A 15,756-nucleotide genomic window follows, 5' to 3' on the forward strand; every position below is an offset into this window, starting at 1 on the left:
AGGCCAGGCAGCCCAGCAAGCTCAGAGCAGTGCAAGCAGCTCACTGCGTTCTCAGCCCACAGCTGCCATAGGGGCACGCAATATGCTGGAGCATGTTTGAAGGCAGTGGCATCCCTGGAGATAGAGCCTTTGGGGACAAACTCCCTCCTCTCTCGCTAGCTTGGGATGTCCACCTTGCACGGGTCCCCTCTAGGCACCACTGGGGCCAAGGGGAGCAGGGCTGGGCTCGGCTGGCGGGAGATGTTGTCTGCTCCCAGGCTAGGTCAGAGCCGGCTGGACAGCGTGGGCAGCATCCAGGAGAAAATCACAGTCTGTGCCTTTGAGAGCACCTACCCAGTGCTGCAGGAGCATGTGTCCCAGCCTGAGGAGCCCTGGAGCCGAGCAGCTGTTGAGCTCAACTTGGGTTAGTGGGGTGCTGCGGGTGGCACTGGCCTGAGTGACACTGGGTGCTGAGCCACCTGCTCCCTCCCAGGCTGGGGCAGTGCTGGGTTGTGTCACACCAAGGACCAATGCCAGCATGCTGGCAGAGATCACTGGTGTTTGATGGCTGCAGGGCCCCTGATGTCAGCAGCTGCTCTGGGACAGCAGTGCTGCCAGCCCTGGGATATGGGCACAACTGCTTGCTGTGGCCAGGGTGGCAGCTCTGCACATGTGGGGGGAGCAGACCATGCTGGTTAGCAGAAGACACCTGCGGCACTGGGAGAGCTGGCAAAGCGTTGTCCTGCCAGCCACGGAGGGGCGGCTGCAGGAGACTGGGAGCGCAGGGGTAGGGGGCTGCATGCCGGGAGGGATGGGCTGTGGTGGAGGAAAGTAAAGTCCTGCTGTGGTTCTCCTCGGATATCAACACTTCTGTCTCAATGTATGTGCAGGCAAAGGCATCGCAGGTCTGAAGAAGGCAGGTGAGAACTGCCTGCTGGGAAAGGGCTCTGTTTGCCATGTCCCAGAGAGCAAGAAGCACAGGCCCACAACAACCAGCCCTAGGGCTTCTGTTCAAAGCTTGGTTCAGCTCCTGGCCCTGCGGCCCCATCGCAAGCACGAGCTCGTGCAGCGGCTGCAGGGGATGCAGGTGGGCAGGCTGGACTGGGGATGGCTGCTGGCTGCCCTGGAGGAGGTGAGCGGGTACTGGTGCAGAGCGCTCTCCTATGCCCAGGTACCGCAGCACTTGCTCTGACCCTGCTGCTCTCCCCATGCAGGTCGCGGAGCTGGATCCCACCGAGTGCTGCTACCGCCTAAAGGAGGGACTGACAAGCTGGGTGCGGGAGGACTGGCCCGGGTACACGGCCCAGGAGCGGAAGCAGGTTGCCCTGCTGCAGCGCAGGTGGGGTTGGGGCATCTGGGGCACGCAGCAGTGAGGGGAGTGGGGGGCTGGATGTGCATGCTCAGCACTGGGGTCCAGCCAATGCAGGTTGCATTTACTCCCAGCTGCTGAGCACCYTTTGGGCAGGATCAGAACAATCTCGCCACTGCCCTGGCACTGAGTGTTCAAAGATGCTTTCCYTAGTCTTGGTCTCTGGTCACGTCTCTCTCTCATGCTCCAGGAACCAGCCCGATGAACCCTCGGCCCGGTCCTTCTTGGTGCCTCTGCAGCAGTCTCCAGATGGCTGCTCCCCTCAGGGTGCCAGGAGAAACCATCTGGGGGTGGTAAGTCCTTGTAGGTGCAGACAGCAGAAAGCCCCCAGGTGTGTGCACAGGGAGAACGTGCCTGGTTCAGCAGGGCTACTTCCTCCATGGTGAAGCCCAGTGCCTCCCACTGAAGCTCAGTAGCTTTAGGGCTCTGGACTCTGCTCCTGCCTGGTGTCCAGGCCACCCTGTGCAGTGTGCAGCAGGGAATCACAGCTGGGTGTGGAGCTGCTCCAGTTCCCAGCTGCAGTCCCTGTTTGGGGAACATGGAAGAGCCACGAGAAGTGTGTGTGGGGTTGGCCTTGCTGTTGGTTCCCTCATCTACCAACACAACCCAAATGACAGGGCATGTCTGGTGACTTTGACATGGAGCAAGGAATGCAGCAGCCCTGGGCCCAGATCAAAGCTGTTGGGGGTCCCTCCAGCAGTGAGGCTTGGGGCAGGGGTCCAGGACAGGTCCTGAGGCAAAGCTGATTTGTATTTCAGAAACGCCTGGCACTGCTGAATTTCTCAGATCCAAGAGGCAGCAAGAGGTCCCGGGCCCTGGAGCCTGCCCCTGGCTTGCAAGAGTGGCACAGGAGCTGCCTGCAGGCAACCAGCATGGAGCAGCTGGGAGCACAGGGCCAGCAGCAAGCTGGGCCTCTGCCCCTGGGCAGCCAGGCTGGTGAGCTGCAAAGCTCAGAGAGGGAGGTGAGCACAGAGGAGGCAGATGATGACTGGGAGGAAGGAGACCTGCACCTGGAGCAGCACCTCCCTGCACCTAGAGGTGAGCAGGTGTCTAGGCAGAATGGCCATGGACAGAGCCCCAGGGCATGTGGGCCCAGCCTGCTCACAAAGCAGAAGCTAGCCAGATCCCAGGGTGTCTTAGTAGGGAGGCGGGTGGCCCAAAACAGGACTTCAGGCAAGCAGAGAGGTTTTGGTTCTGGAGGCCAAGGCAAGGACCAGGAAGGTGCAACCCTGGGTTAATTGCCCAGCCTTATGGCCTGGGGCTGCCTCTCCTTTAGCTGCACTGCTAAAGCTCTTCAAGGGTCTGAGCAGGTGAGGTTGCAGTGCAGCCCTTGCACCCTGTCTGCAGAGTGCTCAGGGCTGCCCTGCAGTGGGATTCCCCAGGCCTCCTCAGAAGGCCTCTGAGAGCTCCCCTGTGGGACACAGGGCTCTGTATCTGTGAGAGCTGCGTGACTGCAAGCTTGGCTTGCAGGGAACAGGTCTTCTCAGGCTTGCAGGACGTGCAGGAGCGGGGCAGGTTCTGGCTGAGGTGGAGAGATGGTCTAGGGGAGTTTTAATCCTTGTGATCTTCTGCTCCTTGTTAGATGCCAGGTCACAGGCTAGCAGCTCATCCTCAGCAGAGATCCCAGATTACTTGCGGTAAGTGAAGCTTGGACATTCACTGCCCCAGGGCTACCCTGCTTAGAGTGATTTAGAACSAGCCCCACAGCATTTCCCAGATTGAGACTAAGTTGCCTGCCTAACAGCAGTGTCAGCAGCAGGAAAGGCTGCAAGTCAGACCCCAGACTCAGTGGGGCAGGTAGCAGGGTCACAGCACTGCCTGTTCTTTGCCATGCATTACATAGCGCTGCCAGCCCCCTGCCCTGCCAAGAGCAAGGGCTCTTCCCTGTTGCAGAGGGCTCATAGACACAGGAAGAACAAGCCCTTTCTCCTGGTTGTGGCAGAAAATACCACACCATCTGCTCAGCGGAACAGTGCAGAGCCTATGAGGCAGCATTTAGTGCAGACTACACAGAGTACCGCTACCTGCACGCTCGTATTGGTAACGTGAGTCGGAAATTCATTCAACTGGGAGCTAAAATGAAGACTCTGAAACAAGGAACAGAGGAACGCAAGGCAAGTGTGGGTGACCTGGGGCATGAGCAGTACAGCTCTCCTCCAATTCTGCTCATCTGCTTCTCTTGGGTTTCAGGCACTTGAAGCTACAATTTTGCATGAATACAGCCACTTCAARAAGGTAAGGCTGGATGCAGGGTAGGGACTTGATTCCCTCCAGGAGCTGACCTGTACTTTCCCCCTCCCTCCCCCAGACTTATCCCAGCTACCAGCAGGAGAAACATCGCTGTGAATACCTCCACCAGAAGCTGTCTCACATCAAAAACCTGATCCTACAATTTGAAGAAAGCAGGAGCTCCTAGGCAAGCTGCTGCAGAAGTCACTCCCCCCCCCCCACCCCCCAATTTCTTAGGACCTGTGCCCATGCTGAAGTGCAGAAGAGGTGGAAGAAGCACACATCAAAGAAAGTGCATTAGGTTAAGGGTTAGATTAAGGAATACCACAATACTATCAGTGCTTCCCTTAGTGCCCAGCAGCCCATATGCAGCTACTGCACAGGACAGCTGCCTGGTTGCTATTAGAAGCAAGTTGTTTCAACTGCATGCTGCTCTGGGTCACCTATTGCAAACTGGTTTGCTGCTCTGGACTGTGGCCTTGGCTGCCCAGCCATTCCGCCTGAGACAGAGGAAAGGCGGGGTGAGGCGCTCAAAGACTCTTTTGCTGAGGTCTGTGCCAACCCAAGCAGGTCTGTGTCACTTAGACAACTCTTTGGGTGGCGACTGCMTTCTGGTGGGGCTGAACCAGGAAGCAGCATTAAGCAGAGGTAGCTTTCACTGCAGACCTCCAAAGCAGTTTTGCTCTTAGCACCATGGAGGCCAAAGCAAGGACCTTGTCAATCACATGAAGTAGGTTTGATGACATGCCCTGCTGAGATATTGGTGAATAAAGTCTTCCTTAGAATTCTGTTTCTCCTCACATGAAAACTCATTAGCTTCAGTTTAGCTGCTGCACACAGTATTGGGCATCTGGGCAGGCACCATCACTCTTGCTCTCCTGGCCACAGCACAATGCCTTTCTCACATCCTCCTCATCCCTGTTGCCAGGAAACATAACACCCACCAATCCTGTGGTTGCTTCACCCCTGCTGGCCCAGGAATGGACACTGATGCTTATCAAGAGCAGCTCTCAGTCATACCCTTTGAAAAACTTAAGCCTTGCTTAGTGCCCAGCTACCATCAGTTCTGCAGAGTCAGACTTTGGAACAAGACAAGGATCAGAGAAAAGCTTCCCCTTGCTTTCCCTTACATGGCCCAGGCTGGTAGCTTCCCCATTAAGGAAACAGTACTCCAGTTTTATACAAGTTAGTTACCAGCAGTCAAAAATAGGGGCCTGCTGTGCTTCCCTGTTCCTTGCATCAAGTCAGCAGCCTGCTGTCAGTTTGACATGTAAGGAACTCGCATTTTGCTCTAGGATCACTGAATGTCATCATTCCCTGCCACCCAGTACCTTAACATTTGCTCTGTGACATAGAACAGCTGTCAACCAGAAGCATGAGTACAGAAAGATGTAGCTGGGGAAGAAATTCTTGTACTTCAGAACTGATTCTGCATAGCTACTGTAGACATAGGACCATGTTTGAGTGTTGTGTGATCTGCTGTACCCAGAGAATTCCAGCAGCAATAAATAATTGGTACACAGCCCTTTGGAAGTATGGGGGAGGAATCCACAGAGAAAGCAAGCACTGGTTTCTTACCATGGTTACTGCTGCAACACACAGCAGTGTGTTATGAGTCTACCAGCCCCTCACTCAACTCACATGCAGCCTGACAAACAAAGATTCAGAGCAACAGCTCATCTCTGTTCACCCACAGTATCAATCCTGACCTTTCCTGCCAGCACATTCTGGTCCCAAAACAAGGAAGGGCTGCCCGAGATGGTCAGTCACAGCCTATACAATCCAGCTGCAGCATAGGATCATATTCCTCTCCCTCCAGAAGAAAGCCACCACTACCGGGTGGTTTTCTACCACCACTACTTCAAGAGAAATAATGGCTTTATAATTAACAGGTTTTAACTGCCCCTAACCACACATAAGAGTCACAGACAAGGATCTTTGCCAGAGAAGCCTGCTGGCTACAAAAAACTCACTCAGCACTGGTCATACTTGTTTTTTGATAGAATATGTAGTTACTAGTGCTTCTCTCATACATTGACTACTTTTATATCAGCTTAAAAGCTGATTTATTGCTGTTTATATGCTGCTGAGCAAGCCCTACTACTAGACTGCTCTGTTTACCCACATTTGTCTAGATTACATTAGTACTACATACCTCCAAGCTTGTTGAAGCAGCATTACTACCCTGTCAGGCAGAGTGCAGGCAACAAGCATTTGCAAACAGATTCCTTGTGCCCCAAGCCTGAAGCACAGCACACTGAGATACTTGCTGCCACTGCACTCTGGAATGACTCTTGTTAACTGAGCAAAAGAGGGGAACAGACTGTAGGCTGAGCTTATGATCTAGAAAACAAAGCCTTCTAAAGGTTCATTAAACTAGATTCACAGTAGGAAGTTTTTGACCTACACACAGCAGTATCCTGGCTTTGAGAGGTCTCCACAGAACAGAGAAAACTGGTTTTAAGGGGGGGTCATTTTATTGTTTCACTTCTCCAAATGTACAAAAAAAATTAGAAAATAACCCTGCCCCCCACCCCCTCCCAAACCACAAAACAAACCAGTCTGGGGAGCCCCACAACAGTGCAGCTAAGAGACAGCAGGGAATTAAACAGAACTAGATACAGCAGCTGGGTTCCCTTCAGCCCACATGGCATTGGTCACTGGCTCTCCACAACCCAGATTTGACCCCAGGCTGCCCAGTGCTCCCCCAATTCACAGAGCTCATCCTGACAAGATGGTGAGTGGCTACTTTACAAATCCTCTTTTGCCTTCTTCTTGGATTTCTTGGTTTTATCTTCCTCCTGCAGCACAGGGGTATTGGTTGCCTCCCGCTTCAAGTAGCTAATAAAGTCACTCACTTCCCTGCCACCCTGCAGAAAGCACAAAAAGATAAGGCGGTGCTTGCAGTCCTTGTGGAGTTCTCCTTTGCTAGAGGGGGAGTTCAGGTGCCAGGCAGAAGACCAAAGCAACTGGAAGCAGAGCTCTCCCCCTTGGGTCTGCAGCATGCAGCAGAACATTCCCAGCAGGTACCACCAGGTGTGTTCCCAGGGCAACAGGGCTAGAGTGCAATCAGCAGCTCCAGAGAGACTCAGCATTGTTTGGACACCTGGATTCTGACTAATCTCTTCAGAAATCCCCAAGCTCCAAGAGCAGCCAGATACTCACCTCATACTTCTTTGGACTTTGTTTGTTGCCAGCTGGAGCAAAGTAGATGGTGGGAAAGCTGGGGAGAGAGAAGAGACATCTCAGTTCCTAATGTGCTCAGTTTCCTTTGGGCTCTGCCCTTTCAGAAAAAAAATCATGCTAGCTCTCACCAAGGGGACTTGCACCCTACACTCCTCTAGTGTAACATGGTAACAGTGTAAGCAGCTCTGGCACACCAACCCTCAGCCAGTAGGTGGGGCCTCCAAAAGACTGGCCCTGTTTGCAGAGCTGGCTGAGCTCAACTAGGTCCAGATTTGCCAGCTTAACCGTTTTCAGAAAAATGAGCCCAATGTCATTTTTACACTGCTAGGAACAGAATCACAGCAGATGCAAAAGCAGAGGAAGCTGTCAGCAAGACAGGCCTTTAGACAAGGCCAGGACACTAGAATCCCAAATAAGCAAGGCAGATGAAAGTCACTTGACTCTCAATTTCTTCACACTTTAATATCCAGCAATAGCGTGCCAAAAGCCTGGGAGACTTTCAGCTCTCCTGTAGCGGCTGCTGGTCAGAGAGAGAAGCCTGGACCCTTCCATTAACACAGCAGTATACCAACAGTAACACCTACCCTCTAACTTCATACGGAGAAGGCACATCATTGGCTGTAGCATCCATTTTGGCAATGACAATGTTGGGGTCTTTGCTGAGCTGTCAGTGGAAAGAGCATAATTAGTAACCAATCCAAGGTAGTTACACTAGGTATTGATCTATCAGCACCTTCTAGAACAGCTACGTCAAAGGACAGCACACACTAAATACAGAAAGGCGAGCAGCTTCCTTCTGAGCAGTTGTTTTCTGTGTAAACAGGGGCACAGGGTACAGAGTTCTCCCTCAGTCAGGTGTATGCAGCCCACATCAGCTAATGTTACCTGCTGCATTAGTGTGGTGTAACTCCTGGAAAACACTGAGCCCAGAGCAACTGCTTTTTTCCAATCTTTTAGAAAGTGAACTGTGAGGAGAAACAGTGCTCAAGTAGGAACGATGCCTGACAGCCTAAGAGAAACACTGGTCAGATCTGTTAAGGAATTTATGTCACTATCAAATCCTGATACAACACTATCAGGCACTTGTTCCAGGCTAGCAGAGACTGTAACAATGTACAGGGCTGACAAATTGGGACCGAGGCTAGTAAAGTATGCCAATATGAACCATCTTCAACAGATGTTTCTCACAAGCTTGTAAGAGCAGCGGGAAGCATTAAGTGGCAGCTACATGACCGTGCTTCAAAAGAAGCTATTCCATTTGTCCATCAAGTTAGAATTTGCAAGGTAGTGTTATCCTCGACTGAACAGGAGACTATAATTATGCAGAGAGAAACAAGAAGAAAGGGAATTTTGCCATTTGAGGCCAGTTACTCGATCAGGGAATATTTACGTGCCACAGCAAAGGGAGCAGCCTAAACCTACCAATGAGTTTGTTACCATGCTCCAGATCCTGCTAATTCACTTCTACATTCACAGGAGAYGCCCAGGTGCTTCCAAACCTCAAAGTGCATAGGAAGGCACAGTTATGCCACCTTTATTATGGACTAGATTAAACAATCCTGCGGGTTCTGTCTGTGCTGCAAGATCTAGTTTGCCTTTGCAGGAGTCCTGGACCTACCTTCTCCCCCAGTTCTTTGTATTTGGGCTCCAGATTCTTGCAGTGGCCACACCAGGGTGCATAAAACTCTATCAGGACATCTTTGTCTTCTGCATTAACAATTTCATCAAAGTTCTCAGCAACCACCACCTGATAGTATTTGATCATACAAGTTAGTGTTTTGTAAGTCAACAGCAAGGGGCCATAACATGACATGGTCCATACACTCTGCCCAGGAAAGCCTGGCCCTCCCACAGCAAGCAGTAATATTTAAACCGCATCTATATAACAAGTGTCAAAATGACCAGACACAGAGCCCTTCACTAAGCTATACCACGCTCTACTTACAGATGAAAACCTGTCATAAGATGCAGGCACTACATATAAGTGAGGTTTAAGGAAGGAGGGGGATTGCCCCCCCCCTTTCAATCCCAACAAATTTCATGCTAAGGAATCATTTTTGTTAGACTGGCTGAGGGCATCTTCATTCACACATAAACAAGCAGTGACATCCACTCTCTTATCAGGCCCTTATAAAGCCATGACATGAAACACTTTCATTAAGCACAGAATTTACAGGGATGGATAAAAGGTAAGGTTTTTACCTCCCCAGCAAGGGTGATGAACACTTTTTAGAAATAATACATAAAGTCATGACCAGCTTGAAAGCCATGCCATGATGAAGCACAAGTCAATGCACCAGGCCTCTGTGTTACCTCTAGGTCACAGCAGTAGCATGCCCCAGTAGCAGTTACTATACTGAGAGAACATTTGAAATCAGAACTGCAGGCTGCATTTCTCCCTTGGCTCAGACAACTGCAATACAAAGGGAATGAGTTCTCTGGTGCATCACAACACAGGTTTCCTCAAGATACAACAACAGAGCACTCACAGTATGGGATATCACCATGTGACCAGAAGCTGCTGCTGGACAGCGTCCTTCATCCACCGGTAGGTGCTGCTGCTACCCTAGACACAGGAGCACTCACCTTCACAGGCCCATCRTTGCTTTCAGGGATAGGCTCCGATTTCAGGTATTTCTTCAAATTTCCATCAAAGTAATCTTGCAAGAATCTCTCCAGAGCCTTTCCATCACGGCTGAAAGTAAAGTGACATTTTACAGCCATCATGACACATACAGGATGAGAGAGGATAACTTTCAAGGCTGATTTAAGCTCCTTCCACCCACAGAACAGATGTCACCTGCATCTGACAGCACCAGCCTGGGGCTGGCTTAGAAGACCCTGGGACAAATGCAACAGACACTGTCAGGGTCTTGACAGAAGGCTGGATGCACACCCCATTCTAAGTTTTAGGTCTTCTAGCCCCCTTAAGTTCCCCCCATCCCCACCCTGAAGAAAGGTGCAGCTTTTCCCACCTGTATCCTTTAATGCATCTTATTTTCTAAACAGACACTTAAATACATCTTGAATTAAATCCTCTACCTTTGCATTAACAATAGAAGGACTGCAAGTTCTGTACAGAGCAGTAAAGCACACCTGACAACTAGGAGACATTYTGACCCAGCAATCATTTTTTCCTACAGGAACATCCAGCTTTCCAGTTTCTTTCAGGCTAATGAGGTATGAGCTTGTCACAGACCAAAGCCTAGCAGTGTTGCCTCTCACTTGATAAGTTCAACAACTTACGAAAATTCCTCCTGCATGACGTATTTCTCTCCTTTGGCTGTTCTGATGGCAACAACAGGAGCCTCACCCGTGCTGCTGTCTAGACCAAACTCTGAAAGCTCATGGCCAAAGGTTTTCCGACTAGCAACAGCAAAAGACAGTTTGTGGCCAGCATCCAAGAACTTCTTTGCAATCATCATAACTCTGGGGAGGGGAAAAAAAAAGCTGTTATTCCCATGAATACTGAACAGAATCTCTCCTGCACGATATAACACCTTTCAAACTGAAGCAGACACTGAATAAGGAACTCCTTCGTGAGAAGTGATGTGTTCTGCAGAGGGAAGTCCTATAGATTTGCTGCTGAGAAGCAGAGGAGTAAGCTTGCTTCTGCTCTGAATGGAGCCTGTGCAAGTGCTGTGTGCATTCATTCTCCACCCCACTGGCTTGATCACCAGCGTCTCAGCTACTGGGGAATAAAAAGGATAGGATCTCACACCACCTTAGTACAGAAGTTTCTGTTCGAGGTCTTGAGTGGCATCCTCTGACTAGAGATCCAAAACCCTAAACGAGTGATGTTTTGAAGGATAAACATACTCTATACTTTGGGCCATGCAGAGAGCAGCCATCCCAATAGCTCAGATTAGAAACTCAGCTGAAAGTTTCCTGGGAGAAGAGAATTAAGGTTCCTCATTTTGTTTACATGTAAAACTGAACTACAGAACAATACTAATGTAAGGAACACATGAGGAAGGGGTGGAGTGGGAGGGTGCTTATCTGCTTCTTTACCTGTTGCGCCAGTAGTTGGAACCCTTTGCATTCTTCTCATAGTCCACATCATAGTATGCCACCAACAGGTCCTTCCCCTGGATCAAGTCTTTGTTGTCTTCAGTCATGTGTGGACAAATGCCAAAGCTATCAATGAAACAGATGTTAGCAGCTTCAGTCTCACTGCCCAGAACCCATCACCTCCCAGGAATGGGCTTGATGCAGCACAATCCTGTTTCCTACCCAAAGGAGAACTTTACATGTCAGTAACCAGCAAGATCCAAGAAAGAAACACTTTGTTCATTCACGCACCACTATGGTAAGTTAAGTCTGCATCTCTAGCCACAACACCAGTTAACACATTTAGACCTAATTGAGATCAAAGCTGACATACCTCTCAGGAAATTCACTATATTTTAAACAGAAGTGTGGCTGGTAGAATATGGAGAGTAAATGCCAACAGCCATGCCAGGGTTACCAGAAACAAGATGGTCCCCAAGGGAGATGGTGCTTGCAAGACATATCTTTTGGACATTGATTAAGCAGGAAGTGTCAGTAATGCCAGTTATAGAGAACAAGGTCTGACAGGGCTGAATCCAGCTCAGGCCACTATCACATGTCCAGTGAGGCATCACTCACATGTTCTCCTGGATAAATTTCTTGATCTTTCCACTGGTTATTTTGTCTTCCGAGTATTTCACAGAGCTGTCCTCAAACTTGCTTGTCAGGCGTGGAGGACGGAATAAGACTATACCCCTGAGGGGAAACAGATACCACAAATTAGTTTAAAGTATCCCTGAATTTCCAAGGAGTGGCAGCTAGAGGGGATAAGAACTCAATCTCTAGTGTCTGCCCCAATTCACTGTTCACAGATTCAGTGAGGTTGTCCAGTTTCCAGGCAGGGCTACTGTCCTATATCTACCTAGCAGGCCCTGTTCCATTATTCAGATAGGCTGTGGCCTTCAACAGTTGAAAACTTAAAACACACCACACACAACATAAAGAGCAATGGAGAAGCAAAACACCTCTGTTCAGGTATTTCCCACCTGGTATTAACCCTCCAAAGCCTGGAACAGCTTGTACCAGATGGAGGACATTTTCCCCATGCAGTTCCACCATCTAGAAACAGCCAGGACAAAGAACACTGAGCCAGAGATACTCAGGGAATTTTAAAGGCCACAACAGCAATTTTTAAGAAGGAGTAGCTTCATCTGCTGTTCTACCTTAATTCCAAAGAGAGAGAGAGAGAGAGAGAGAGACAGGGACAGAGAGAGGAAAAAAGAGAGAGAGGGAAAAAGAAAAGAAGAGAGACTACCAGTAGCTGGGGAATACCTTAAGCTATATTCAGAAGGTAAACCCAGCTAATAAGCCTAAGTGAAATCCATGAATTTGTTCCAAATGTCTCAATAGCAAGGAATGTTTCTACTAAGCAACTTACTCTCCATCTTCCTCATACTTCTGCACCAATTCTTCCTCACTGGTGTGTGCAAAGCGATAGTTATCTCTTAGGTTGTTGGCAGCTTTCATGAATTCTGAATAAGCATCACCAGATGCATCTCCAAAGAAGCCTGCAGTAGAAAGACAGATGGTGACCCCAAACTGACTCAGCAGCAGTTACTGCACAGTTCATACCATTTGTATTGTAATGCACAGGAACACCCCTTCTAAATTAAGTCCTCAAATGAATGCCCAGACCTTCTTTTGACAGGTTCTCTCCCATTTTTAATGCCTATATTTCCTCCCTTTCACCAGCAGAAAGCTACTCAAGGGTTTGCCTAGCTCAGCAATCCACGCTGACATCCACCCACCCAGCACGGGAAGCAGTTGTCTTCTGAGCACAAAGATTTCCATTGGCAACCAAATGTGACACTACTAGTAACAACAGCCAATGATACRTAGCAAGTTTAGGAATGCTGATCAATACCCATGCGGTTGTATTTCCATGATTATATCTAATTCACATAAAGGAAAGCTGCTGTTATCATGTGTTAACCATGATCAAATCACATGATGTCAACAGCTTAACACCTTGAGATATCACCCTAGTATACTTTAGAAATTTGAAGCTATCTGTTGTCAGTCAGCCAAAACAGCAACAAACTTTATAAAAGACACTATGGTCACAGGAAGTCTGAAAGCCAGTCAAAGAACCACAGAAAAAAGAAGAAAAAAGAATCAGGTTGGAAGGAATCCACATAGGTCATCAATTCCAACCTCCTGCTCAAATCAGGACCAGCTTCAAAGAAAGATCAGGTTGCTCAGAGCTTTGTCCAATTGAGTTTAAGACCTCCAAGACTGAAGGTTTCAAAACCCCTCTAGGCATGTGYGCCAGTGCTTTGTCATTCTTACTATGAAGAACTTTTTTGCTCACATCCAGCTCCAGTTCCCCTTGTCACAGTTTGTGATACTGCCTCTTGTCCTTTCACTGTGTATCCCCACAAGATCTTCCAGGGCTAAGTGCCCAGCACCTTAAGTGCTGCAGTGAACCACTCTACTCACCTACTACAGAAGCATCTTTATCACCGATGAATTTCTCAAAGTCAGCCACAGAACTGAGAGCCACTGAAGCAGGTCCTGCCTGTTTCTTGAGGTGACTGACAATCCCATCTTAACAAAAAAGTTCATAATTGTTAAAGGGATCACTACAAAGTTTCACAAGTCTTTTTCAAGCTTCCCAAAACAAAAGCTGTTTCTTCAGAGTCCATACTCCTCTTCCACAAAATAAATATAATATGAACTGAAGTAGTGCTAGCATCAACTTCACATAGGAACTAATCTAAAAGGGAGAGCTTTTCAGAGGACTGCAATTACAAAGGAAAAAAAATATTTTCAATATTCTCATATCAAGAGCCACTGGTTTGCTACCAAAGCGTTACAGAAGACTGTATTGTGAAAAGTCATGTTTTTCAAGAGATCTGATCAAAAAGAGACATAGAATACTCTTTAATTTGTACAATTCAGAGATTAGCAAGGTATATGTACCAAGAAGTCATCTATATGAGGTCTTCCCCCACGCATTTTCTGGATACTGCCCATCAAGGATGCTATGGCCCAAAGATAATGTGGAGCTTTTCACCCTTAAAGGTGCCTTTTAAGGGACAGTAAGCATCCAGGGCTCTCCCAACACAAAGAGGTGGGGGAAGGGAGAATGATATCCTTCTTTGCATCCCTCAATACATTTAACATCACAAACAATTCTATAAAATATGGACCTTCTTCTAGCACTATTGTTAGATGTGCAAAGATTGACAAGCTTCTACCTGCTGTCCTGGGCCCATCATAGGTTCCTGCCTCTTCACCATCTCGAAAAATCTTCAGAGTGGGATAGCCACTGACTCCATACTTGTTACAGGTATTGGAGTTTGCTGTACAGTCAACCTAAAAGAAAAGAAATACTGCTACTCTGTCTTAACTCTGTGTACATACAGAAGAGGACAGCTTTGCCACTTGCCCACATCTCCACGCTATCACACAATGTAAAGATGAAGACTAAAAGCCTTGAAAGTTAGCAAGTGTCTTTAAACTGGCCTGGATTCCTTTCACATAAAGCATAAGGATCTGAGAAGCATCTGAGAGCCACATGCAGAAGATCAAAAGCCAGGCCTAATGCATCCAACCAGGTGGTCCAAGATGGATCTGCTACACAGCATGCATTATTGAACAGTCAATAGCAGCACTACTGGGGAAGGAGGTAGGATGGAGGTAATAACAGGGCCAAAAAAATCTTTGAGGAAATACTGGAAAAATTCAACAGCTGCCTGTGTGACCAGACAACACAAGAAAAACAGCAGAAAGACTAGACTGCTTACAGTTAATGAGAGGTTTTAGAGAAATTAAYTCTTCTCAGGACCTTATCAGTCCTGAAGTTCCTGCAATGGCTGAAACAAACAGGCTGACCTCAATCAACAGGGAGATTATGGCACCAGAATCCAGTGCACTTCCCATAAAAGAAAGTGGAGACCCCGTCCTCAGAAAATTGTACAAGTTTTCTGGCAGAAAACAAGGCTTGTTCTCAACCCTTACTTTATGAAGTCAAGGAACAATGCAATGAATACAGTACTACGCTGATACCCAGACTAAACTACACATTCAAAAGAAGGCTTCTTCATCCCTAGTTTGGGCAAGCCCTCTTTCAGACACTGGTACACACCCTCATTATGCTCTGCACACCAAGCGAATGGGCAGCTGCCCCTGTAGGATTCAGCTTCCAGATCATTCCCTGGTGTCTAAGTCTTCAAAGAGACGAAGCCGCTCAAAGCTCTAAAGAGCCATGAAGAGACCGGATGTGCTCATCGCAGAGGCTGTTAAGGGACTGCAATAGCAAAACTTCCACTTGACCAAAGTCTATTCGTAAGCCGCCACGACAGCGGCGCCCCGTCGGGAGAGCCGGGGCAGCCCAGTGCTCACCTTCACGAGGGGAACGATCCCCTTCAGCCTCGTCGCTGCCGACTCGTACTCGGGCGCCAGCCGCTTACAGTGCCCGCACCTGGGAGGACGGAGGTGTCAGAGCGCCACGCGGACCGGCCCCGGCCCCGCGGGTCCCCCGCCGCCCCCCGGCCCCCCCGGCCCCGGCGGGCCGCCCTCACCAGGGCGCGAAGAACTCCACGAGCACCAGCCCCGGGCGCTCGGCCAGGCCGCTCTCGAAGTCGGCATCGCTGAGCTCCACCACGTCGGAGGCGCGCGCGGGCCGCGCCGCCAGGGCGAAGAGCAGGAGCGGGAGCAGCGCGGCGAGCAGCGGCCGGTGCCGGGGCGCGGACATGGCGGGCGCTCCCTCCTCGACGGCGGCGGCGGCTGAACAGGCGCCGGGGGCGCCCACGGCCGGAAGTCCCACCTCCCCAGCCGGATCTGCCGTGTGGCAGCTCCCCATTGGCCGTCGTGCCGCGCGTCACACGAGGTCAGGCCAATGGGCTGATGCAACGTCCGGCGGGGCGGAGAGCGCACCTCCTCCCCTCCCCCTCACAGGCGCCGGGGGGGACGGTCCGGCCCCGCCCCGCCCCCCGGGC

General features: G+C 49.6%; 2 protein-coding genes across 3 annotated transcripts; one reads left to right on the forward strand and one right to left on the reverse strand.

The window, feature by feature from the left end:
• The first annotated feature begins 240 nt into the window (after positions 1 to 240).
• Positions 241 to 3,764, forward strand: ELL3 (elongation factor for RNA polymerase II 3). The gene is made up of 9 exons (XM_026087336.1): positions 241 to 392; positions 817 to 1,111; positions 1,194 to 1,318; positions 1,539 to 1,641; positions 2,107 to 2,386; positions 2,931 to 2,985; positions 3,291 to 3,462; positions 3,539 to 3,583; positions 3,657 to 3,764. Exons 1-9 carry the CDS (start codon positions 241 to 243, stop codon positions 3,762 to 3,764), a joined length of 1,335 nt encoding a protein of 444 aa, XP_025943121.1.
• A 2,268-nt stretch (positions 3,765 to 6,032) lies between these two features.
• On the reverse strand, positions 6,033 to 15,578 carry PDIA3 (protein disulfide isomerase family A member 3). 2 transcript variants are annotated; one of them, XM_026087358.1, is made up of 13 exons: positions 15,340 to 15,578; positions 15,161 to 15,239; positions 14,014 to 14,131; positions 13,253 to 13,360; positions 12,192 to 12,321; positions 11,393 to 11,509; positions 10,775 to 10,900; positions 10,010 to 10,192; positions 9,350 to 9,458; positions 8,382 to 8,510; positions 7,348 to 7,427; positions 6,743 to 6,800; positions 6,033 to 6,447 (listed from the first exon to the last, which is right to left on the reverse strand). In XM_026087358.1, the coding sequence occupies exons 1-13, from the start codon at positions 15,510 to 15,512 to the stop codon at positions 6,328 to 6,330; spliced, it is 1,530 nt and encodes a 509-aa protein (XP_025943143.1). In that variant the 5' UTR covers positions 15,513 to 15,578; the 3' UTR covers positions 6,033 to 6,327. The 2 variants fall into 2 exon arrangements, with proteins under 2 accessions (XP_025943143.1, XP_025943144.1); XM_026087359.1 differs by lacking the exons at positions 15,161 to 15,239; positions 15,340 to 15,578 and adding an exon at positions 14,904 to 15,009.
• Between the last annotated feature and the right edge of the window lie 178 nt (positions 15,579 to 15,756).

This window comes from Apteryx rowi, unplaced genomic scaffold (assembly GCF_003343035.1).
Source record: "Apteryx rowi isolate R43461 unplaced genomic scaffold, aptRow1 scaffold_713, whole genome shotgun sequence".
In the NCBI taxonomy this organism is placed as follows: Eukaryota; Metazoa; Chordata; class Aves; order Apterygiformes; family Apterygidae; genus Apteryx; species Apteryx rowi.